Here is a 25,263-nt window from a genome sequence, read left to right as displayed (position 1 = left end):
TTAAAAAAAAAAAAAAAAAAAAAAAAAACTCTCATCAGCTTGTTTCCAGAATTTTCCTGAGTCATGGCTCATTTTCTTGATCCTGTAGTGTCTGATCTGCCTTGATCTGCCTTGTTTCAACACATTTATCCTTTTTTATACCAAACAACAAGTGGGATTATCTCACCCCACTGGCAGAGTAGGAAGTAGGCGACTTCTGCCCCTGAGCTGCATGGGGAACATGTTGATTTGTTTTACACTTCGCTTCACATGTATCCTCGCTGTCACACCAGTTCTGAGATTTCCTCACATTTGACTAACGAAATCTGTTTCATCAGTCTTGTGTCAGGCTGCTGCTTCACTCAGCCAGCAATAACAACACACAGGAAACTATTTTCTAGAACATTTTCGTTTTGGCCCCAAAGTCACAAAAGTTTTGTCGCACAGAAATGTATAAGAAACATATCCTTACCTGGTGAACCGGTGAAAGGGACCTTCCTCCTCCATCTGCAGAGGAGCACAGTCCGGCAGGCGTTGTTGTTTTTCCTCCTCGGTCAGTGCCGAGCTCTTCGTTCATCTGTTCACTTCACGGTGGAGAACAAGCGGGCTGGCATCAGACCTGTGGCCAGAAAACACCGGAGACCTCAGACGTGTCAGGTTTCATGCAAGACATTCACACATGGGGAAGTGTGCTTTCAAGAGTCTGTGTTCCCGCCTGCAGGGGGCGACGTCGAGGCTATTATGTAAATGAATGTAAAAATCTCATGTACCCCCTTGCTGACATCATTTTACAGCCATGGATTTCAGCTCAACGCACAATTCTGTCTTCCTGCAATATTGACAGGAACAGTCCAGTTACTGATCAATATCTGGAATCAAATGGACTGATCAGTTTAGAGCTTTTAGCCCCACTGACGGCCACATGCTCAGCTTTGTGTCCCTGCAGGCTTTGGTCTCACTGTGTGTCCACTCGATGAAGCTGCACAAATGTCACAAATATCTGATCACGTAAAACTCGCCAGTAAAATAAAATAAAATAAAATGTGTGTCTCTAAACACTTTAGAGCACGGTGAAGTGTGAAGTGATGGTTTGATGAAAAATATTGTCATGTATTCATGACTGAGAGACGCTGCTGCCACAAGATTAAGCGAAAGACAGCAGGAAGTAGGAAGTCCTCCTAAAAGAGCCAAGCTTGGAATGGATTGGAACAGATGATATGTAAATGATGTGCTCATTCAACTGGCCATTAATGAAGGAGCTAACTGTTGTAGACTGTAAAGTGGAGGCCTGATAGATAGATTTAAAAAAAAAAAAAAAAAAAAAAAAAAAAAAAAAAAAAATCAGAAAAAAGACAAAAAAATCTATGCTTAAATATATATATCTACTAAAATAGATATCTATAGAATATCTATGGACTTTTCAGCTTTCCTGTAGCCTGCGTATGATTTAATATAGCTGCAAAATATTTATAGAATATGTATATTTGGAACAGCATCGCTTATAATATAATTTCCAAAAATAATTCAACTAATGAGTATATATAGAATATATATTGATTATATAATTGGATTAAATCAAACAGTATTTAACATGGAAAGGGATCCGCCTCCGCCAGTTGTGTCATGTCTGACACGCTGACGTTTTTTGTTTAGTTTGTAAAATCTGATTCCAGGTCGGAGGTTTCCAGCACGGACAGCGGCCCCCTGCTATGGACAAAAAAAAAAAAAAAAAAAAAAAAAAAAAGATAAAGAAAAAGAAAAAGAAAAAAAGAAAAGAAAACTAATTATTTTTCCGAGTTTTTTCTTTTAAATTTGACATTTTTTAATCTCAGAATGTTTGAGCTTTTTCTCGCAATTTCGTGACTTCATAATCGCAGAATTATTTGTTTTTTCTTCTCATAAATTTGTGAGTTTTTTCTCGTAAATTTGCAACATTATTCTCAGAATATTTGAGGGGTTTTTTTGTTTTTGTTTTTGTTTTTTTTTTTTTTTTGCTGTTTTTTTTTAATTCATTAATTAATTTATTTTTTGTAAATTATCACATTAATCTCAGAAATTCCGTGTTTTTTTTTCTTCTGAATATTACCGCCCACCTTCAGGCTCCAGAGTTATTTTTCTCTCCACTACTTCCTGTCGAACAGGCAGGGACTTGATGAAGTTTTTTTTTTTTCTCCAAGCGGCAGGAGCTGACAGCCATGTTGGTCTCCGTGTCGCTCGAAAGCAGCCGGCGGACCTGCAGGCGACCGGAGGGACGGAGCTCCTGACCTGCTGAGCTCCTGAGGTCAGCAGGTCAGGAGGTCAGGTCTTACCATCATAATTTTGCTCAAACCTGATGAAGGTGTCGCGGAGTCGGTGTCCTCCGTCCTGTAGGAGTCCAGCTCCGTCCGACAGGTGCGGCTCTGCTCCAAAGGTCACTTTTTTTTTTTTTTTTTTAATTGCAGGGCTGTAATGGCAGCAGAGGAGGTGAGGAACCCCTGCAGGCTGTAAGTCTGTGCGATGGCAGATCACAGGAAAACATATTCCTGAGGCGGGGGAGGAGGAGGCGCTAATATTCAGAGAAAAAAACGTAAATGTACAAGAAAAAAATCACAGTCATGAGAGAAATTTGAAAATGTTTGGTCAAAGAACGTCATCGTTTCAATTTGTTGAATTTGGTTCTTGGTTCCTTGACCACTCGTAAATTTACGACTTTAATATCAGAATTTTTTCTCAAAATATTACATTACATTAAAATGTGACGGAGGAGGAAGTGGCTTCACTCTCCTCCAGAGGCTGATTGACAGGTATTGATTGATTTCTTGACTGGCTGATGGCAGATGGAAAGTGCCAGAAAAAAAAAGTTTTTTTTTTTTTTTTTTTTTTTTTTTTAATAAAGGTCCGTGGATGAGATGCGGACCAGAAGACAAAGCAATATGTAGCCTACACACACACACACACACACACTGTTTCACAATAATGGACGTCAGACAGTGTGTGCAAAAGTGCAGACACTACTGATCTCTAGTATAAAAAAAAAAAAATAAATAAATAAAAATGAAGCCACCGTGACGTCATATTGGTAAACCCAACTTTATTACAGAGACCTTAAAACAATACAACACATTACAATATCATAGAAGAGTTTATTATAAACTGATGAGCAGACAGGTGAGTCAGCACACACACAACAAAACACCTGCAGCTCGCGCCAGCACAGCAGCATCAAGACACGCAGGTGTCTATCGGTTAAAGGGGTTGGTTTATTGAATAAACTAGACCAAGACTTAAAAATGTGTACAACTATCACAAAATTTAAAAAGATGTACAAAAATAAGCTATTAAATAAATATAAAACATTATGATTACGTTTACGAATATATATGTATGGATGGGTGTGGGAGTATATGCATATGTGATGTGTGTTTATGTGTACTTGTGTGCAGGTGGTTTATGATTGGGTATGTACCCGTCCAGGCTCTGTGGCCTCCTAGCCACAGATTGTGGTGAGGCACTGTGGTTGATGTCCCTGGGAGTGAAGCCATGCTCTGGTTGATAGGCCATGTAGTAGGGTGTGGCATGTGAATGTTGCATTGTGCAAAACCTGACTCCCTTCCTTTTGTTAATCCTTCCTTTTTGTTAATTTTGTTTTGTTAATCCAATGTTGATTTATTTAAAATTATTACTATTATGCACAAACTTTTTCCCTCAATTTGTTTTCAGTATATGTATACAATGTTTTAAAACTGCGACATTGTTTCTGTTTTTAAATACCATAGTTTCCTTGTAAAAAGGGTAGGCAAAATAAGCTTTGGCTTCAGCCTATACCTTTTCGGTACCACTATAATTAGTGGACTAGACTGCAAACTATGTATTTTTTTTTTTTTTTTTTAAATTGACCGAAATTAAAAAAAATAAAATAAAAAAAAAAAAAACACACACAAAAAAAATAAACACCTGGGATAGGTTTCCTTCTAAACGTGGCACAAAAAGGTGAGCCTGCCACCCAGTGGGCAAAAAAAGGAATTACAACAAATGAGACTAGCTCAGCTGACTGAACCATCTCGGACATTTTATTGATTGCGATTATGATTTTGTGTGCTTGTTTTTTTTTTTTCCATCTTGTGCGGACAGTGCATTTTAAATCACTTTATTTTATTTAAATGATTTTAGTTTATTTAAAATATTTTATTTTATCTTATGTTTTATCATATTGTGTACTTCACCTTTTTTATTCTGCTTCTGTTGTGTTATCTAGTTGTTTTATCTTGTTGTGCAGCACTTTGGAAAACCTTGTGTTTCTTAAAATCGTGCCATATAAATAAAGTGGATTGGATTGGATTGGATTGATTGTTTTTTGAGTTGCTGTTGTTTTAAAGTTAAGAAGAACAATCAAGAGCAAATGTGAGAACTTTTAATTTCCCAAATAGCGGTAGACTAGTGTTTTTCTTTTATTAAGTATTTTCTTAGTAAGAGGGTAAAGAAAAGATAAGAAAAATATATTTTTTTTCTTTTTTTCTTAAGACTAAAATGAAGAGGGAAAATGGCTATGCCCTATGGAAATGCTACCTAGGGCTGAACAATATACTGTCATATTGTTATCTAGATATAAACATGTAAGATATTTTATTTTTTTGAAGAAGGCTCAGTTTTCACTCTTGTCACACTTAACGCGTTGCTGAGGTGTTGTGTCGAAGCAGAGGCTGCAGCAAAATGTTTGATTTGAATTATTTTCATTTATTTATTTTATGTGCAGCCTCAGACAGTGGCTGGTCTGTTCTGATCAGCCTTTCTTTGGCCCCTGTTCCTTGGGGATCGTTTGCTGGCACTGACTACAAATGGCCTGTTCCTCTTATTTCTTCTTTCCTCATATGTCTTTATCTTTGTCTTCCCCATCGATGGCTTTGGCCCCCAGCGCTCCAGCAGTTCCCGCCGCCGCAGCTCCGGCCGCAGCTCCGGCCCCCGCCACGGCAGCCGAGGCTGCTGCCGACAGACCCACCGCTCCTGAGGGGGGAGACACCAAGAACCAGGCGTTAAAAACCACCGTAGAAAGCAGTGATTCTCAAGTGGGAGAACACGTACCCCTAGGGGTATGTTGGAGTACTGCAGGGGGTACATGAGACATTTAAAAAAAATAATAAAAAAATATCAGAGATACATTCATGATACATACATATCATGAGATACATTTCAAAAATTATATATATTTATATATACACATATACATACACACACACACACACACACACATACACTATATTACCAAAAGTATTCGCTCACCTGCCTTTACTCATACTATGAACTGAAGTGCCATCCCATTCCTAACCCATAGAGTTCAATATGATGTCGGTCCACCTTTTGCAGCTATTACAGCTTCAACTCTTCTGGGAAGACTGTCCACAAGGTTGAGGAGAGTGTTTATAGGAATTTTTGACCATTCTTCCAAAAGCGCATTGGTGAGGTCACACACTGATGTTGGTCGAGAAGGCCTGGCTCTCAGTCTCCGCTCTAATTCATCCCAAAGGTGTTCTATCGGGTTCAGGTCAGGACTCAGTGCAGGCCAGTCAAGTTCATCCACACCAGACTCTGTCATCCATGTCTTTATGGACCTTGCTTTGTGCACTGGTGCACAGTCATGTTGGAAGAGGAAGGGGCCCGCTCCAAACTGTTCCCACAAGGTTGGGAGCATGGAATTGTCCAAAATGTTTTGGTATCCTGAAGCATTCAAAGTTCCTTTCACTGGAACTAAGGGGCCAAGCCCAGCTCCTGAAAAACAACCCCACACCATAATTCCTCCTCCACCAAATTTCACAGTCGGCACAATGCAGTCTGAAATGTACCGTTCTCCTGGCAACCTCCAAACCCAGACTCGTCCATCAGATTGCCAGATGGAAAAGCGTGATTCATCACTCCAGAGAACGCGTCTCCACTGCTCTAGAGGCCAGTGGCGGCGTGCTTTACACCATTGCATCCGACGCTTTGCATTGCACTTGGTGATGTGTGGCTTGGCTGCAGCTGCTCGGCCATGGAAACCCATTCCATGAAGCTCTCTGCGTACTGTACTTGGGCTAATCTGAAGGTCACATGAAGTTTGTAGCTCTGTAGCAATTGACTGTGCAGAAAGTCGGCGACCTCTTTGCACTATGCGCTTCAGCATCCGCTGACCCCTCTCCGTCACTTTACGTGGCCTACCACTTCGTGGCTGAGTTGCTGTTGTTCCCAAACGCTTCCATTTTGTTATAATAGAGCTGACAGTTGACTGTGGAATATTTAGGAGCGAGGAAATTTCACGACTGGATTTGTTGCACAGGTGGCATCCTATGACAGTTCCACGCTGGAATTCACTGAGCTCCTGAGAGCGGCCCATTCTTTCACAAATGTCTTGTTTCACAGTCTGCATGCCTGAGTGCTTGATTTTATACACCTGTGGCCAGGCCAAGTGATTAGGACACCTGATTCTGATCATTTGAATGGGTGAGCGAATACTTTTGGTAATATAGTGTATATATATATATACACTACTCACAAAAAGTTAGGGATATTTGGCTTTTGGGTGAAATTTATGTAAAATGTAAAAGTTCACGCTACAGTGATATTATATCATGAAAGTAGGGCATTTAAGTAGAACATAGTAGACATATTCTGGTGGAAGATTTTCAAGATTAAACTCAAAATTTTGAGGGAAATCTAGTCTTTCTCCTCCTGTGGGATCCAGTCAGAAGGAAATCCTGCTGGTTTGAGTCCAGAATCCCAACCTCCTCCTCAGCATCTGGACTCTGAAGAGACGTTGCTGTGACTTGGGCCGATTCAGAAGAAAACAATCTGCTGATTCTGGGCGTTTACGTTTACCTACCTGCAGACTGGAGAATCGCCACCAGGCTCCCCGCCGCCACCCCTCCACCACTGGCTATGGCTGCTGATGACATCATGCTGGCAGCAAGTGAGCCAGCAGCAATCCCAGCGGTGGTGAATCCGATTCCGGCCAGGACGAACGGAGCGGCCACGACGGCGCCGACTGAGAACAGAGATCAGAGACCGAGTGAACAGAGATTAGAGACGGAGTGTACAGAGATTAGAGACAGAGTGAACAGATATTAGAGACGGAGTGAACAGAGATTAGAGACGGCGTGAACAGAGATTAGACACGGCTGGTAACCTGACGAAGTGGCTTCTTTAGGGTCCCCGCACCTTTTCATGAACGAAATACCAAAACTCTTCCACGACTTCTCCCCATGACCCCACCCTAACCATCACGACAAACCCTTTTCTTAACATCACGACAAACCCTTTTCTTAACCCTAACCGTGACGACAAACCCTTTTCTTAACCCTAACCATCACGACAAACCCTTTTCTTATCACGACAAACCCTTTTCTTAACCCTAACCGTGACGACAAACCCTTTTCTTAACTGTAACCATCACCACAAACCCTTTTCTTAACATCACGACAAACCCTTTTCTTAACCCTAACCGTCACGACAAACTCTTTTCTTAACCCTAACCGTCACCACAAACCCTTTTCTTTTCTTAACCCTAACCATCACCACAAACCCTTTTCTTTTCTTAACTGTTAACCATCACAACAAACCCTTTTCTTTACCGTAGCCATCACCACAAACCCTTTTCTTAACTGTTAACCATCACAACAAACCCTTTTCTTAACTATTAACCATCACCACAAACCCTTTTCTTAACTGTTAACCATCACCACAAACCCTTTTCTTAACGATTAACCATCACCACAAACCCTTTTCTTAACTGTTAACCATCACCACAAACCCTTTTCTTAACTGTTAACCATCACAACAAACCCTTTTCTTTACTGTAGCCATCACCACAAACCCTTTTCTTAACTGTTAACCATCACCACAAACCCTTTTCTTAACTATTAACCATCACCACAAACCCTTTTCTTAACTGTTAACCATCACCACAAACCCTTTTCTTAACCCTAACCATCACGATAAACCCTTTTCTTAACCCTAACCATCACCACAAACCCTTTTCTTAACTGTTAACCATCACCACAAACCCTTTTCTTAACTATTAACCATCACGATAAACCCTTTTCTTAACCCTAACCATCACCACAAACCCTTTTCTTAACCCTAACCATCACCACAAACCCTTTTCTTTTCTTAACTGTTAACCATCACAACAAACCCTTTTCTTTACCGTAGCCATCACCACAAACCCTTTTCTTAACTGTTAACCATCACAACAAACCCTTTTCTTAACTATTAACCATCACCACAAACCCTTTTCTTAACTGTTAACCATCACCACAAACCCTTTTCTTAACGATTAACCATCACCACAAACCCTTTTCTTAACTGTTAACCATCACCACAAACCCTTTTCTTAACTGTTAACCATCACAACAAACCCTTTTCTTTACTGTAGCCATCACCACAAACCCTTTTCTTAACTGTTAACCATCACCACAAACCCTTTTCTTAACTATTAACCATCACCACAAACCCTTTTCTTAACTGTTAACCATCACCACAAACCCTTTTCTTAACCCTAACCATCACGATAAACCCTTTTCTTAACCCTAACCATCACCACAAACCCTTTTCTTAACTGTTAACCATCACCACAAACCCTTTTCTTAACTATTAACCATCACGATAAACCCTTTTCTTAACCCTAACCATCACCACAAACCCTTTTCTTAACCCTAACCATCACCACAAACCCTTTTCTTAACTGTTAACCATCACCACAAACCCTTTTCTTAACTATTAACCATCACCACAAACCCTTTTCTTAACCCTAACCATCACAACAAACCCCTTTCTTTACCGTAGCCATCACCACAAACCCTTTTCTTAACCCTAACCATCACCACAAACCCTTTTCTTAACCCTAACCATCACCACAAACCCTTTTCTTACAGTTTTTTTTCCAATGGCTTTACCTTCTCTGTCACCTCAGAAACCATGGTATCAAAACAGTAAATACACAGGCCTAATGAGAGGTGCTCTTCCCAAAATAACACTTTGTGTTTACTATGGCAAAACATTTCAAACGTGCAGCAAAAGCACATTTTGTCACAACTTGCAGTCAATCGAGTTAATCCAGCCACTCACTCACTTGATACTCAACACCAAAATGCAACACACCCTTTTCAGTCTGAGCAGGTTCGACCTCACTTTCTCCTGTGTATTGCAGTCATATTTTGGACAATTTACATATTGTAAATCAATAGCAAAAGCTAATATTTCCCTCAAACAACTCAACTTATGCCCAAATGAGTAGATTCCTTCAGTCAGCGCCATGGAAATGACACATGTGAGAGGTGAAAAATGTGTGAATCCAATGAAAAGGTGTGAACACATTTGCAAAAGAAAACTTCTGCTGTGGTTTGGAGGTGAAGATGACGACAAAGTGGATCCCAGTTTCATTATACTGGAAAAAGAGATTGAAAGAAACATCAACCCTGTCAAAATAAAAGCCTGACCCTGGGGCCATGGGTGTCAGGGGGTTACATATTGTCTCACATTACTTTACACTGTTTTCACTTTAAAATCAGGGATTAAAGTTTTTTTTGTTTGTTTGTTTTACAGTTTTTCTCAATTATTAAAACACTAAACCCTATTGTCTGAACCAAATGCTCCATTGCCTGAACCCACTGACTGAATCAGTCACTCTTTTGGCAAAACCATCAGCACGTTTCACCTGTTTAGACACAACTTACCAACACATTTTCATTGTGATGCACCTGTGTTGCATAATGGTGAGCACTGGTGGCAAAAGTCAAACACAAGTAAAGCACTGGTGTCACTGGTTGAACACAACAGCTCAAAACTGATCCCACTTGTGGCTCATGATGTGAGGGAACATATATAAGCCAGTTCAGAGAGCACTGCTGTGTGAGGCACTACAATGGATAGAAATCTGAGAGGAGGAGTTTGTGTGAGAGTAGGTCGAGGTGGTAGAGGTGGTCGAGGAGGTCGACCCAGTACGGAGAAATGATGCTGTGGCTGAGTAATGCACTTCTCATTTGTATATTTTTGTACTTTATTTTTACGTAGGCTTACTGTATACAAGTGCTAAATGCACAAGATTTCTGTTTGTTTTTGTACTGCAAGTGCTACGTGTAAAGATTTCTGTTTTTTTTTTTTTTTTAACTGTGTGTACAAGTGCTAAATGCACAGGTTTTTTGTTTTGAAACATGCATTTAGCCTACAGTGAACAAAAAACATTTATTTCTACAGCTTCATGTCCTGAGCATTGTGTTTTCTATTTTTCTATGTAGTGTTTAGTGACTGCTCAGTAGTGTTTTTAATTTTGATGGACTCGGGGCACAATTTGACAACACAGTTCAGCTTTGAGCACAGATTGAACTGTTTTGAGGTGAAAGTTTGGTTTTGCAAGAGGAGTCTGAGGTTTTGTGAATGTAGCTTGAAAATTGGGTTTTGTGTTCACAGTTTAGAGAAAAGGAGAGCAACTTTCGAGAAATGTGTCTTAGCAATCGAGAAAAACTGTAATAGACAGTAAGCAGCAAAATTTGGCAAAATCAGTAAAGTGCTTTAAAGTGATGTGATGAAGTTTGTGGCTGTTTAAGGTGCTGAGCAGTTATCTCACCTCCTCCAACCAGCGCTCCTCCCACTGTTGCTGCTGCAATTATTATCTTCTCTGTTGGAAGGAAAAGAGAGAAATGAAGTGAATTGTAAATGTATGAGAAAAACACTCAAAAATTCTGAGATTATGAAGTCACAGCTACAGGGGAAAAAAACTCAAAGTATACTTTTTCTTTTACTTTTTTCCAGGTGATTTTAGCACAGAATCACAATCTTCTCATCCACATCTGGACTGAAGAGACATTGCTGGGACTCGGGCCAATTCAGAAGAAAACTTTTGAACATTTGCAATTTTTTTTTATCATAAATGTACGCTTTACAATCTCAGAGGATTTCTGTTTTTCCCCTCACAAATTATTGACTATGTAATCTTAGAATTTTTAGTTTTTTTCCCTCATCAATTTACCACTTTTCTGAGAATATCCGAGTTTTTTCTTGTAAATTTAACGACTTTAATCTTGGACGTTTGCCTCGCTTTCCCCGGAACGCAATTTTTGACGGTAATCAAGGGCGTAGGTTTGATTTGGACATTTGTGGGGACATGAAAGCACTTCAAGGGGGTTTTTTGCATTCATGACTGCCATTTCACGTCATGTAGAGCTGATCAAATGATCAAGCAAACAATCATAATCAGAAAAAAAAAAAAAAACTATTCAGGGATCGACATTAATGTTTATAATGCATATCTGAATATTTTTACTGACTACAAGTATTTAATAATTCTGTAATGTTGTAAGTTAAAGGCAACTAAAGAAAAACAAGCAGGCAATTTAACAGAGTTCTCATCTTCATTCTAGTGCAACTGTGCGTCATCCTGTACATCAACAATATCATACATAAACATAAATAAAATATAATATAATAAATGTTTGACACTAAATAACTAAATACAAACAGATTAGTGTCAATTGCCTTGCTCTTATCTGAAAGAGCCAAACACATGCCTACGCCAGTCTGTATCTCTACTACCTGTCACCTGACAAAAATGTACTGATGCATGACGTATGAACCAGGTGATTTCACTGATTAGCTCCTCCTTTCTGATACAAGGTGAGGTGATCAGTGAAGTCACCTGGTGGAGGTCTTGGTTGGAATGAAAACCTGCAGCCTCTCGGCCCTCCATGGCACATGATTGGTGACCCCTGATTTAGAACCTGGTTATAGTCTAGATATATAAAAACTTCTAGAGTAGAGTTTCACAATTATGTGTAATTTATTCCACATCTGTATGGATGTATAAAATAACATGGACATTTGTAATCTGAGGTTTTACTGTATTTTCCTCAAAGACTTTCTTTGTTGGTGTTTTTCAAACAGTTGCTGCCTCTCAACACACAAACCCTCTCACCCCGCAGCATGACTCACTTCTTTGCTCTTTGCGGTTGTAGTAAGCGGTCAGGGCGCCGACCATCTCCGTGTAGCTGTCGGTCGGCCCCGGCAGGCTGCGGAGGATCCGCCGCCCCTCCTCGCCGAGGTGGGCGAGCAGCCGGGCCGCCCTCTGCTCCTCCGGGCACGACTCTTCGTCCAGGCGCCTCTCGAACTCGGAGATCCAGTCGCTCCAGGGGACCGGAGGTTTCCCCGGTTTCTCCAGGAAGAAAGACGAAGCGGAAGGAGCTGCTCCCATGGCTCGGTTCTGCCGCGATAGTCGTCCAGGTGCTGCTCGGTTCTGCTGGGATAGTCGTCCAAATGGGGCTCTCCGTCCACCTGACACCACCTGTCTGTACGCATCCCTGTGCGCTCCGGCGGCTTTATCCAGTCCGAGCTGACCAATCAGGAGTCGCTGTAGCAGCACGTGTCCCCAGTCTCTTGAGTTTCGGTTTCCCAGTAATAAAGGAGAAAGGAGGAGAGACGCCGACTTCACCTCCTTTCTGTAGGAGCGCTCTGCTTTCGGTTTCCATTCTTGTCTGTGGTCATTTCACTGTGATACCTGCCGTGTGTTGTGGGCTTTTCTATAATGTATCTACACATCCGGTTCCTTTTACTGGGCACCCAGCTTTATCTTTTTCATATCGTGCTGCTCTGCTCCAAAGGTCACTTTTTTTTTTTCTTTTTTTTTTGGCTGCAGAGGAGGTGAGGAGCCCCTGCAGGCTGTAAGTCTGTGCGATGGCAGATCACAGGAAAACATATTCCTGAGGCGGGGGAGGAGGAGGCGGTAATATTCAGAGAAAAAAAACCGCAGATATTCTCTTAGATTAACGCGGTAAATGTACAAGAAAAAAAAAAAATCACTGTTATGAGAGAAATTTGAAAATGTTTGGTCAAAGAACGTCATCATTTCAATTTGTTGAATTTGGTTCTTGGTTCCTTGACCACTCGTAAATTTAGGCTGCGACTTTAATATCAGAAATTTTTCTCAAAATATTACATTAGGCCTACATTAAAATGTGACGGAGGAGGAAGAGGCTTCACTCTCCTCCAGAGGCTGATTGACAGGTAGGCTATTGATTGATTTCTTGACTGGCTGATGGCAGATGGAAAGTGCCAGAAAAAAAAAAAAAGTTTTTTTTTTTTTTTTTTATAAAGGTCCGTGGATGAGATGCGGACCAGAAGACAAAGCAATATGTAGCCTACACACACACACACACACACACACACACACACACACACACACACACACACATAGGGCCAGTGTGTGTGCAAAAGTGCAGACACTACTGATCTCTAGTAAAAAAAAAAAAAAAAAAGTGAAGCCACCGTGACGTCATATTGGCAAAACCAACTTTATTACAGAGACCTTAAAACAATATAACACATTACAATCTCATATAAAATGATAATATAGTATAAAATCCAAATCTTTAATCTCTAGCTCTGTCAGTGGTTGAAGTTTTAACGTTGAAATGATTTCCTCAGTGATGAGTTTATTATAAACTGATGAGCAGACAGGTGAGTCAGCACACACACACAACAAAACACTTGCGGCTCGCGCCAGCACAGCAGCATCAAACACCTGGGACAGGTTTCCTTCAAAATGTGGCACAAAAAGGGGAGCCTGCCACCCAGTGGGCACAAAAAGGAATTACAACAAATGAGACGAGCTCAGCTGACTGAAACATCTCGAACATTTTACTGATTGATTGATTTTGGGGGTGCTGTTGTTTTAAAATTAAAAAGAACAATCAAGAGCAAATTTGAGAACTTTTAATTTCCCAAATACCCATAGACTAGTATTTTTTTCTTTTTATTAAGTATTTTCTTAGTAAGAGGGTTCACAAAAGATCAGAAAAATATATTTTTTCTTTTTTTCTGAAGACTAAAATGAAGAGGGAAAATGGCACTTTAGTTTCTGTGATCTTTGGTAGCTGTTCAGAATGCTACCTAGGACTGAACGATTTACTGTCATCATATTGTTATCTAGATATAAACATGTAAGATATTTTATCTTTTTGAAGAAGGCTCAGATTTCATGCTTGTCACACTTAACGCATTGCTGAAGCGTTGTGTCGAAGCAGAGGTTGCAGCAAAATGTTTGATTTGAATTATTTTCATTTATTTATTTTATGTGCAGCCTCAGACAGTGGCTGGTCTGTTCTGATCAGCCTTTCTTTGGCCCCTGTTCCTTGGGGATCGTTTGCTGGCACTGACTACAAACGGCCTGTTCCTCTTCTTTCTTCATTCCTTTTGTGTCTTCATCTTTGTCTTCCCCATCGATGGCTTTGGCCCCCAGCGCTCCAGCAGTTCCAGCCACCGCAGCTCCGGCCGCGGCTCCGGCCCCCGCCACAGCAGCCGAGGCCCCCGCCGACAGACCCACCGCTCCTGAGGGGGGAGACACCAAGAACCAGGCGTTAAAAACCACCGTAGAAAGCAGTGATTCTCAAGTGGGAGAACACGTACCCCTAGGGGTATGTTGGAGTACTGCAGGGGATACATGAGATACGTTTAAAAAATAAATTAAAAAATATCAGTCGTGCATAATTCGTAAAATAATCAGCTGTTCTATGATAAGTGAGGACGTTTGTTCACTCTGAGCGGGAAGACGAGACAAATCAAATCCAGAAAACGGATCAGTGGTTGAAGTGTAGCAGCGATACAGCTGGAAACAAGGAGGAAGAGGAGAAGAAGAAGCAGAAACAGAGACAACAGATTCTGCTCAGTATCAGGTTGTTGTTTCAAAATTTGAGATTAAAGTTGTCAATCTAGGAAAAACTGAAAATTTATTTTTCTCCTCCTGTGGGATTCAGTCTGAAGGAAATCCTGCTGGTTCGAGTCCAGAACCCCAACCTCCTCCTCAGAATCTGGACTCTGAAGAGACGTTGCTGTGACTTGGGCCGATTCAGAAGAAAACAATCTGCTGATTCTGGGCTCAGATCAGCAGGATCTCCTTGTTCCTGAATCCCATGTCAGACTAGAATCTGCTGAGGGGATCAGCTGCAGGCCTGGGACACGGCCAGCGGCTGCAGAGTGTGGCTGAGCCAACCTCGCAAAGTCAACCCACAAGGTTTTTCTTGTAAATTTACAACTTTAATCTAAGAAATCTGAGTTTTTTTTCTTGCAATATTACCCCAGCTGACCCAGTTCCATTTTACCCCCTTTGGCCCTAACAGGCGTAAACACCACACCTGCCTGCTGAGCAGATTTGTATTAAACTCTTACAAGTCTGTTGGTGTCTGATGATGTAAGTGAGTAAAAACTGGATGCAGGTGTTTCATCTCCTCCTACCTGCAGACTGGAGAATCGCCACCAGGCTCCCCGCCGCCACCCCTCCACCACTGGCTATGGCTGTTGATGACATCATGCTGGCAGCAAGTGAGCCGGCAGCAATCCCAGTGGAGGTGAATCCGATTCCAGCCAGGACGAACGGAGCGGCCACAACGGCTCCAACTGAGAACAGAGATCAGAGACGGAGTGAACAGATCAGAGACGGAGTGAACAGAGATTAGAGACGGAGTGAACAGATCAGAGACGGAGTGAACAGATCAGAGACGGAGTGAACAGAGATCAGAAACGGAGTGAACAGAGATCAGAGATGGCTGGAAAACTGACAAAGATGCCTCTTTCGGGTCAACAAAATACCAAAACTGTTCCATGACTTCTCCCCATCACCCCACCCTAACATTACGACAAACCCTTGTCTGAACCCTAACCATCACGACAAACCCTTTTCTTAACCCTAACCGTCACGACAAACTCTTTTCTTAACTGTTAACCATCACGACAAACCCTTTTCTTAACCCTAACCGTCACGACAAACCCTTTTCTTAACTGTAACCATCACAACAAACCCTTTTCTGAACCCTAACCGTCACGACAAACCCTTTTCTTAACCCTAACCATCACGACAAACCCTTTTCTTAACCCTAACCATCACGACAAACCCTTTTCTTAACCCTAACCGTCACGATAAACCCTTTTCTTAACCCTAACCGGCACGACAAACCCTTTTCTTAACTGTAACCGTCACGACAAACCCTTTTCTTAACTGTTAACCATCACGATAAACCCTTTTCTTAACTGTTAACCATCACGATAAACCCTTTTCTTAACCCTAACCGTCACGATAAACCCTTTTCTTAACCCTAACCGTCACGACAAACCCTTTTCTTAACTGTAACCGTCACGACAAACCCTTTTCTTAACTGTTAACCATCACGACAAACCCTTTTCTTAACCCTAACCGTCACGACAAACCCTTTTCTTAACTGTAACCATCACGACAAACCCTTTTCTGAACCCTAACCGTCACGACAAACCCTTTTCTTAACCCTAACCATCACGACAAACCCTTTTCTTAACCCTAACCATCACGACAAACCCTTTTCTTAACTGTTAACCATCACGATAAACCCTTTTCTTAACCCTAACCATCACGATAAACCCTTTTCTTAACCCTAACCATCACGACAAACCCTTTTCTTAACTGTTAACCATCACGATAAACCCTTTTCTTAACTGTTAACCATCACGATAAACCCTTTTCTTAACCCTAACCATCACGATAAACCCTTTTCTTAACCCTAACCATCACGACAAACCCTTTTCTTAACTGTTAACCATCACGACAAACCCTTTTCTTAACTGTTAACCATCACGATAAACCCTTTTCTTAACCCTAACCATCACGATAAACCCTTTTCTTTTCCATAACCATCACAACAAACCCTTTTCTTAACTGTAACCAAGTAGCTAACAAAAGCTAACCAGAGTGGCTGAGGCTGACGTTTCATTGGTTAAGACAGATGGATGATGAGAAGAGATGCTAACAGCTTCTGACCCACAAGAAGGTGCAGTCGGGACCTACAAACCCAAAAACCCAAACCCGTTGGGGGGGGTTCATGTAACTCTGTAGAATTAATACATAGAGAGTTACATCAACCCTGTCAAAATAAAAGCCTGACCCTGGGGCCATGGGTGTCAGGGGGCTACATATTGTCTCACATTACTGTACATTGTTTTCATTTTAAAATCAGGGATTACAGTTTTTTTTTTTTTTTTTTTATAAATACACAGTAAGCAGCAATATTTGGTAAAATCAGCTGCATTTCAGGGCACCGGTAAAGCACGCACACCGTGTACCAGGGCTCAGTCCCGATCGCAGCAACCGGGGTTCAAATACAACCTCACGTCCTTTGCTGCACGTCATCTCCTCTCTCTCCCCTGCCTTTCCTGTCTATCTCTACTGTAACTGTCAAATAAAGCAGAAATGCCAAAAAAAAATAATCAGCTGCACTTTTTAACGCGTTTTAAAGTGATGTGATGTGTTTGTGGCCGTTTAAGGTGCTGAGCTGTTATCTCACCTCCTCCAATCAGCGCTCCTCCCACTGTTGCTGCTGCAATTATCATCTTCTCTGTTGGGAGGAAAAGAGAGAGAGAGAGAGAGAGAAATGAAGTGAATTGTAAATGTATGAGAAAAACACTCAAAAATTCTGATATTATGAAGTCACAGCTATGGGGGACAAAACTCAGAAAGCAGACTTTATCTTTTACTTTTTTCCAGGTGATTTTAGCACAGAGACACAATCTAGTCATCCACATCTGGACTGAAGAGACATTGCTGTGACTCGGGCCGATTCAGAAAAAAAGGATGCAATGATTTACGTTTTTTTTTTTTTTTTTTTTTAATCATAAATGTACGACTTACAATCTCAGAGAATTTCTGTTTTTTCCATCACAAATTATTGACTATGTAACCTCCGAATTTTTAGTTTTTTCCCCTCATCAATTTACCACTTTTATCTCAGAATATCCAAGTTTTTTCTTGTAAATTTAAGGACGTTAATCTTGGACGTTTGCCTCGCTTTCCGCGGAACGAAATCAAGGGCGTAGGTTTGATTTTGACATTGGTGGGGACATGAAAGCGCTCCAAGGCGGCACCCCTGAAAGTTCATGTTTTTTTGCATTTGTGACTGCCATTTCACATCATGTAGAGCTGATCAAATAAACAAGCAAACGATCATAATCAGAAAAAAAATATATATATTCAGGGATTGACATTAATGTTTATACTGCATATCTGAATACTTGTACTGACTATAAGAATTTAATAACGCTGTAATGTTGTAAGTTAAAGGCAACTAAAGAAAGACAAGCAGGCAATTTAACAGAGTTCTCGTCTTCATTCTAGTGCAATTGTGCATCATCATGTACATCAACAAGAGAATTTCCCTGGTTGGGATCAATAAAGTATATCTGTCTATCTAACAATATCATACATAAACCAGATTTATTTTATTGAAAGCCCAAGAACAAACCAGAGAAAATCTTCAATTTCCAGATGAAATATTTATTATGGTCACATATAAAGTAAGGCAGCGCTGGTCTCATTCTGACAGAGCTCACAGGATCTCTGTCAGAATGAGCCCTGATCTTTGAAAATGATGCACATTTATCTTCTTGGGCTGGGCCTGCCCCATACAGAGGTGGGACTTAAACAAAACTGAGTATAATTGGCCAGTTACCCGGACATGGACAGGCCAACCACTGTCCACGCCTTGTTTCTAGAATGTGTTATGCTAGTGTGTGGATGTTGACTGGGCATGTATTTAATGCAGCAGACCGAACTAACAAGATAGAGAATATATACATACATATATATATACATACATACATACATACATACATACATATGATACATTGGATAATACAAAAGACATTGAGCTATAAGGCCAATTATAACAACAGAGTATAGAAAAAATATTTATATATATATAATTATATATATATAATATATATAATTTATTAACATTTTAAATCATGGGTAGTAAAAATGGATAATTCCTGCTTCCCTAGAGACAACAGGCCAATGTGCCTGATAAAAGCTCTCATGTCAAAGAAGCTGAACTATTGTTCTAACTGCCACCTGACGAAATAAACAGTGAAGAAAAACATCAGTAGCTTAGCTGCATGGCTATTAGTGTTACCACCATTATTATCAACTCCATATCAGCAATATAATAAATAAAGTGGGCCTATTTTCTTTGAGTAACTTCGACTTTGACTTCTAAAGGAACTTCTTATGTCCACTTTTCTTTTTTTAGGACCCAACCTGGCTGTCCCTTATTACCAAACACACACATACACAGATACAAATGTGAATGTAGGCCTAAATGCCACCACTGATATTGAACTCCGTCCAGCTGACGTGACTCAGGCAGAACAAACATGAACAGCTGACATTTGCAGACACACACGGACTGCAGCTGATCCGCTGTGCACGTCCTCAGCCGCTTTTTCCAACCACATGGAGTGACAGCGGGGACGGCCAATCACACATGAGCAAGAAACGGCAGAGCCAATCGAAGAGCGATATTAGGTTAGAGGCGGGACTTCTAGCAGAGACCGACTGTTAACCCTTTGTGTACCATAAGCGCTGACGGACAGTGTTTATATTGGTAGGGACTGTATAGTGGCTGGATATTGGTAGGGATGTGTCCCTGGCGTCCCTACACCCTATTCTACGCCCCTGACGGTAATGGTTAATTAATAGAAAACAAGTTGGAGATAACTTATGAATTTACACGGTCTGCAATATTCCGGCAACATACTCATTTGCAGCCACAATAATAATTTTTTTGTCCTCCCCATAGCTCTCCATAATGACAGGATAGTCACAAGCTGCTGGTGTCTGTGTCACCCCGCAGCATGACTCACTTCTTTGCTGTTTGGCGTTGTAGTGAGCGGTCAGGGCGCCGACCATCTCCGCGTAGCTGTCGGTCGGCCCCGGCAGGCTGCGGAGGATCCGCCGCCCCTCCTCGCCGAGGTGGGCGAGCAGCCGGGCCGCCCTCTGCTCCTCCGGGCACGACTCTTCGTTCAGGTGCCGCTCGAACTCGGAGATCCAGTCGCTCCAGGGGACCGGAGGATCCCCTGGTTCCTCCAGGAAGACAGGCAAAGCGCAAGGAGCTGCTTCCATGGCTCGGTTCTGCTGGGATAGTCGTCCAGTCGCTGCTCTCCTTTCACCTGACACCACCTGTCTGTACGCGTCCCTCTGCGCTCCGGCGGCTTTATCCAGTCCGAGCTGACCAATCAGGAGTCGCTGTAGCAGCACGTGTCTCCAGTCTCTTTAGTTTCGGTTTCCCAGTAATAAAGGAGAAAGGAGGAGAGACGCCGACTTCACCTCCTTTCTGTGGGAGCGCTCTACTTTCGGTTTCCATTCTTGTCTGTGGTCATTTCACTGTGATACCTGCCGTGTGTTGTGGCCTTTTCTATAATTTATCTACACATCCGGTTCGTTTTACTGGGCACCCAGGTTTATCTTTTTCATATGAATTTGTATAGACGCGAGATGTTTCGTGCTGTGCGCTCCTTGGTGTGCAGTCTTTTCTGAGGGACATTATTCATTATTGATTATTTGGCATGTACTTGCACCCTACAGGCTTTTAAATATTTTTTTCAACAGAAACAGTGTGCTTTTTATTTATTTATTTATTTATTTAAGTTTGCCGGCCATATCCAACGCAGGAAGTTTATTTAAAAAGGAGACAGACTTAAATATATTTCCCATTGATCTCTCCAAAGAGCAGCTGCTTGTCCTTTGCTTGACTGAGGGCCCAGGCAGCGCTCCTAAATCCCTTCTCTAGCATTAATCCGATGCAATTCTTTTGCTTAACAGATATCTTTAAATTGATGCATTTATTAATTCTAATTGTAAAATGTTTTTTTTTTAAAGACACTTAAATTCTACTATTCTGGTTAACGGCCAATACTCACAGTCGAGTATTCTCTATCAGGAGTGGAAAAAAAAATATTCATGCATCCCTACACACAAGGAAGCACGCTGCTTTAAAATCACTGTTTTTATTTCCAACCGCAGTTAACCAACACTTTAAAAAATGCAGCCCCTTTTACCAAATATTGCTGCTTACTGTCTATTTAAAAAAAAAAAAAAAAAAAAAAAAAAACTTTAATCCCTGATATTAAAGTGAAAACAGTGTAAAGTAATGTGAAACAATACGTAACCCCCTGACACCCAGGCTTTTATTTTGACAGGGTTGATGTAACTCTCTATGTATTAATGGCCCCATGGCCATAATTATATTATAGCTATATATTATAGCTATATTGCTGCTTACTGTCCATTTAAAGAAAAGGGTTTGTTGTGATGGTTAACGGTTAAGAAAAGGGTTTGTCGTGATGGTTAGGGTTAAGAAAAGGGTTTGTTGTGATGGTTAACAGTTAAGAAAAGGGTTTGTCGTGATGGTTATGGTTAAGAAAAGGGTTTGTTGTGGTGGTTAGGGTTAAGAAAAGGGTTTATCGTGATGGTTAGGGTTAAGAAAATGGATTGTCGTGATGGTTGACAGTTAAGAAAAGGGTTTGTTGTGATGGTTATGGTTAAGAAAAGGGTTTGTTGTGATGGTTATGGTTAAGAAAAGGGTTTGTTGTGATGGCTATGGCTAAGAAAAGGGTTTGTTATGGTGGTTAGGGTTAAGAAAAGGGTTTGTCGTGGTGGTTGTGTTACGAAAAGGGTTTATTGTGATGGTTAGGGTTAAGAAAAGGGTTTGTCGTGATGGTTAGGGTTAAGAAAAGGGTTTGTTGTGATGGTTATGGTTAAGAAAAGGGTTTGTTGTGATGGCTATGGCTAAGAAAAGGGTTTGTTATGGTGGTTAGGGTTAAGAAAAGGGTTTGTCGTGGTGGTTGTGTTACGAAAAGGGTTTATTGTGATGGTTAGGGTTAAGAAAAGGGTTTGTCGTGATGGTTAGGGTTAAGAAAAGGGTTTGTGGTGATGGTTAGGGTTAAGAAAAGGGTTTGTTGTGATGGTTAGGGTTAAGAAAAGGGTTTGCCGTGATGGTTAGGGTTAAGAAAAGGGTTTGTCATAATGGTTAGGGTTAAGAAAAGGGTTTGTTGTGATGGCTAGGGTTAAGAAAAGGGTTTGTCATAATGGTTAGGGTTAAGAAAAGGGTTTGTCGTGGTGGTTAGGGTTAAGAAAAGGGTTTTGTCATGATGGTTGTGTTTCGAAAAGGGTTTATTGTGATGGTTAGAGTTAGGGTTAGTCTGCTGTCTGCAGCCTCTCGCCACTCATCACTTTCTGTTTTTTGGTGTTTTTTTCCACTCAGTGTTAACTGGCTGAGGGCAGCACGGCCTCCCAGGCTGTGGTTAGATTTTTTTATATATGTACATTTTGATTAAATAATTTTTCTACAACAGTGTGTCAGGGCCACTGTAGGGGAAAAAAAAAGTTGGACGGAGGGAATATTCCAAGAAAAAGTTCCGAATTTTCAAGATTAATCATGAGAAAAAAACTGAGAAAATTCTGAGATAATAAAGTCACAAATTTGCAAGAAAAAAATTCAAATTCTGAGAATGAAGTTGTATATTCATGAAAAAAAACTATGAGAAAATTAAGAGAAAAAAATCCGAAAAAATTCTCGTAATATTACTCCTCTTCCCGGCTCCATATTTATTTTCCCTACAATGGCACTAATACTCCAGTGTATTAAAAAAAAAAAAAAAATCATCATCCATCGTCATCCACCTGTGTCATGCTGGCACTGCCACAGGTGGAAGAATAAGTCACATTTATGAGGGGAAGGAAGACATTGTTTAACGTGAGCAGGGCCGTGCAGAGACATCTGGAGGGGCAGGTGCTCAAAGTTAAAAGGGGGCACATGGAACACAAATTTGAAACACCATACAGAAACGTACTTTACAATATAACTGGTTGAACTGTAGCAACGTTTGCTACAATTATTCCTAGTGCGGATAATGAAGTAAAAAATAATTGAATGATGTATTTAAATATTTTTATGATTTTATTCAGTTTGACTATCCAAAGTTCTAAAAGTTATATATTTTGTATGCATATTATATTTGTGTGTAAATGTTATAAACAAACAAGTAATGATACAAAAATGAGAGATTGAGAAAATCACAATTCAAATTCTTCTAATTGTTGGAACATAATTTTGACATAGTTTGAAAGCCCAAAGCCTTACCTTTCTCATAATACCTTTTATTTTCTGCTTGGACTTACTGTCATTGAGATAAAAGTATTTGTTTGACTACTACTTTTAAGCAATTCTCTCCCAAGCACCACTGTCACTCGTGCTGTGTGCTTTATAGAACCTCATTTCTCTCTCAGTCCACACAAGCCAAGAGCGACAACACTATGCAACCTACAAACAGCATAGGGCTGTTGGTTCAGCGCATGTCCAGGCGGTTGCAAGGCAAGCACATCAAAACTTCTTCAGAAACTTTACAAAGTCTAGTTGTTATTGTTGTTGTATTTATACTGTAATAGTCCAAAATTATGTGAATATGCATAGTGCATTGTTTTAGTGAAATAATATAGTCTATGCCTCATTGCCTCTAGAAACATAGAAAAACACTGCTTGAGAGTAAAATACCGTATTGACCCGAATAAAAGACGACCCTGATTTTAAGACGACCCCTCTTTTTCAAGACCCTTTTTTGGAAAAATACTTTTTATATGGACATTCTGCCAGGAGCGGACTTACCATTAGGCAAAACTAGGCGGTGGCCTAGGGCCCCAAGTTCCTGAGGGCCCCATAAAACTCCTCATACACTTATGGTTAATACAGTTATTACTTATTTGCGCACATTAATTATGTTTTTGATTAAAATACTTTGGCTAAAATGCCAGCAGAATGCTTATCGTATTATGTGTGTCTCGGGGCCCCTGTTTTGTGTGTTGTCCTCTCATCTCAGAGGGCCCCATGCCTGCCTTTGCCTTGGGCCCCAAATTTCTTAAATCCGCCACTGCATTCTGCGACACCAGCCCATGCTAGCTTTGAACTCAGTGCGGGGTATTTTGAGCTCTGTGGCAACTTCAAGTGCTTTTTGCTGCATCACAGCCCTCGTAACGGGCAGTACTTCACTACGTTTCTCATTCACAAAATCGCACACCCTCCTGTCAGTCTCGTTGAATCGACCAGTTTGTGGACCACGAAAAGCTCTTCTCTGGCTGTGGGCATTTTTTTTTTTTTAGCTCTTCTTTCTGAGACCGCCACCGTCTCACATTGCACTCAGGGCCAGGGTTAAGGGGTTAAGGGATGTTTATTTACCCTGACAGTTTCGGAGGTAACTTCAGAAAGCGTCCAACTGACAGCCGGAGCGGCATGTCAGCTGGCTGCGACATTCAACCGGGTAATCGCGCTTCGCATTAAACGATTTTGCGGAGGTAGGAAAGTTGCATGATTTACGTTGTATCCACGTTCGCCCGCTGCGTGCGTGACCGTTCATGTGCTCGTGCATGAACGCCCGTACCGTGCTGGAGCACACCCCTTCCAACCGTGCCAGAGCGGGGGAAGTGTACACATTCAAGCATGGAACATATGCAAGTACAATACATGTGTATTTGCTTAGACCCCCAATATAAGACGAGGGCGTTTTTTCAGGGCATTTTCAATGGAAAAAATATCGTCTTATATTCAGATCAATACGGTAATACATGACATCTCTCTAATGCACTTTGCCCATGATAAGAGAAACATACAGAAACCTGACATACTTTTTCCCCACAGCCCGCTGTGTGGTTAACTTACTCACTCACTCGTCTGACTCTGCACACAGACGACACAGAGGATGCTCATTGCTCGCTTCACTTCGTCAGTCATCTTGCAAGAATACACTGTGCACAAACGAATACCACTGCAAAACCGACTCACCGGACCAGCTGTTTACTCCCTTGGGTTTTCTTCGGTTTCGCGAGACTAGCAGTGGCCGTCTCTAGCTGCTTAGCAGCGCTTAGCTACACGGCACGTCTGGGCACGTCAGGGCAGTGAGGGCAGAGTGAGGGCACGTCGCGGATCATGTGACCGACAAAGGTAGATCTCAATTATTATTATTTTGTTTTATTTCTTATTATTTTGGGCCACAGACAGACTTTCACACACGCACTTACAAAAAAAAAAAAAAAAAAAAAAAAAAAAAAAAAATGACTTTGACAAAAGGGCACTTTGGTCATCAAGGGGCAAAGGGGCAGGTGCTCCAGCACCCTCCGCCCCCCCCTCTGCACGTGCCAGAACGTGAGTGAAAAGCATCATTTTAAAGCTGAGGTTTTGGTTAATTAACCAAAACGACCCTCTCTAAATTCAAATACACTTTCAAATTTAGTGTGTGTGCGGAGTTAAGAGTGAAATTTGAATAATCTGATGGAATAATCTGTGAGAAGCAACTACAGTATAGGTAAGTTTAAGTTTCATTTCCTAAGAAAGGAAGATGAGGAGTGTGAGTTTGCTTTTAGGGAGGCAAAGGCCTCCAGGTGAGTCAACATGTTCCCAGAAGGTCCTGAGCCTCTGTATCAGAAACACACCCTGCTTAGTCAGG

At 41.1% G+C, this 25,263-nt stretch overlaps 2 protein-coding genes across 2 annotated transcripts; both read right to left on the bottom strand.

Moving 5' to 3' along the window:
- Positions 1–4,679: 4,679 nt before the first annotated feature.
- On the bottom strand, positions 4,680–12,410 carry LOC115363553 (interferon alpha-inducible protein 27-like protein 2B). Its single transcript, XM_030057823.1, has 4 exons — positions 11,911–12,410; positions 10,550–10,600; positions 6,809–6,970; positions 4,680–4,959 (listed from the first exon to the last, which is right to left on the bottom strand). Exons 1-4 carry the CDS (start codon positions 12,167–12,169, stop codon positions 4,823–4,825), a joined length of 609 nt encoding a protein of 202 aa, XP_029913683.1. The 5' UTR covers positions 12,170–12,410; the 3' UTR covers positions 4,680–4,822.
- Positions 12,411–13,257: 847 nt separating this feature from the next.
- LOC115363546 (interferon alpha-inducible protein 27-like protein 2B) lies at positions 13,258–19,940 on the bottom strand. The gene is made up of 4 exons (XM_030057813.1): positions 19,633–19,940; positions 17,280–17,330; positions 15,205–15,366; positions 13,258–14,301 (listed from the first exon to the last, which is right to left on the bottom strand). Exons 1-4 carry the CDS (start codon positions 19,889–19,891, stop codon positions 14,081–14,083), a joined length of 693 nt encoding a protein of 230 aa, XP_029913673.1. The 5' UTR covers positions 19,892–19,940; the 3' UTR covers positions 13,258–14,080.
- Positions 19,941–25,263: the final 5,323 nt, after the last annotated feature.

Source organism: Myripristis murdjan, chromosome 8 (genome assembly GCF_902150065.1).
Source record: "Myripristis murdjan chromosome 8, fMyrMur1.1, whole genome shotgun sequence".
In the NCBI taxonomy this organism is placed as follows: Eukaryota; Metazoa; Chordata; class Actinopteri; order Holocentriformes; family Holocentridae; genus Myripristis; species Myripristis murdjan.
This window is presented reverse-complemented; position numbering and strand designations above follow the sequence as displayed.

Coding starts and splice junctions, on each gene's coding strand:
- LOC115363553 (XM_030057823.1), bottom strand. CDS start 12,169: ATGGGAGCAGCTCCTTCCGCTTCGTCTTTCTTCCTGGAGAAACCGGGG. Junction 6,971..10,549: donor AGGAGCGCTGGTTGGAGGAG/GTGAGATAACTG, acceptor CTCTGTTCTCAG/TCGGCGCCGTCGTGGCCGCT. Junction 4,960..6,808: donor GGCGATTCTCCAGTCTGCAG/GTAGGTAAACGT, acceptor CTCCCCCCTCAG/GAGCGGTGGGTCTGTCGGCA.
- LOC115363546 (XM_030057813.1), bottom strand. CDS start 19,891: ATGGAAGCAGCTCCTTGCGCTTTGCCTGTCTTCCTGGAGGAACCAGGG. Junction 17,331..19,632: donor CAACGCCAAACAGCAAAGAA/GTGAGTCATGCT, acceptor TCCTCCCAACAG/AGAAGATGATAATTGCAGCA. Junction 14,302..15,204: donor GGCGATTCTCCAGTCTGCAG/GTAGGAGGAGAT, acceptor CTCCCCCCTCAG/GAGCGGTGGGTCTGTCGGCG.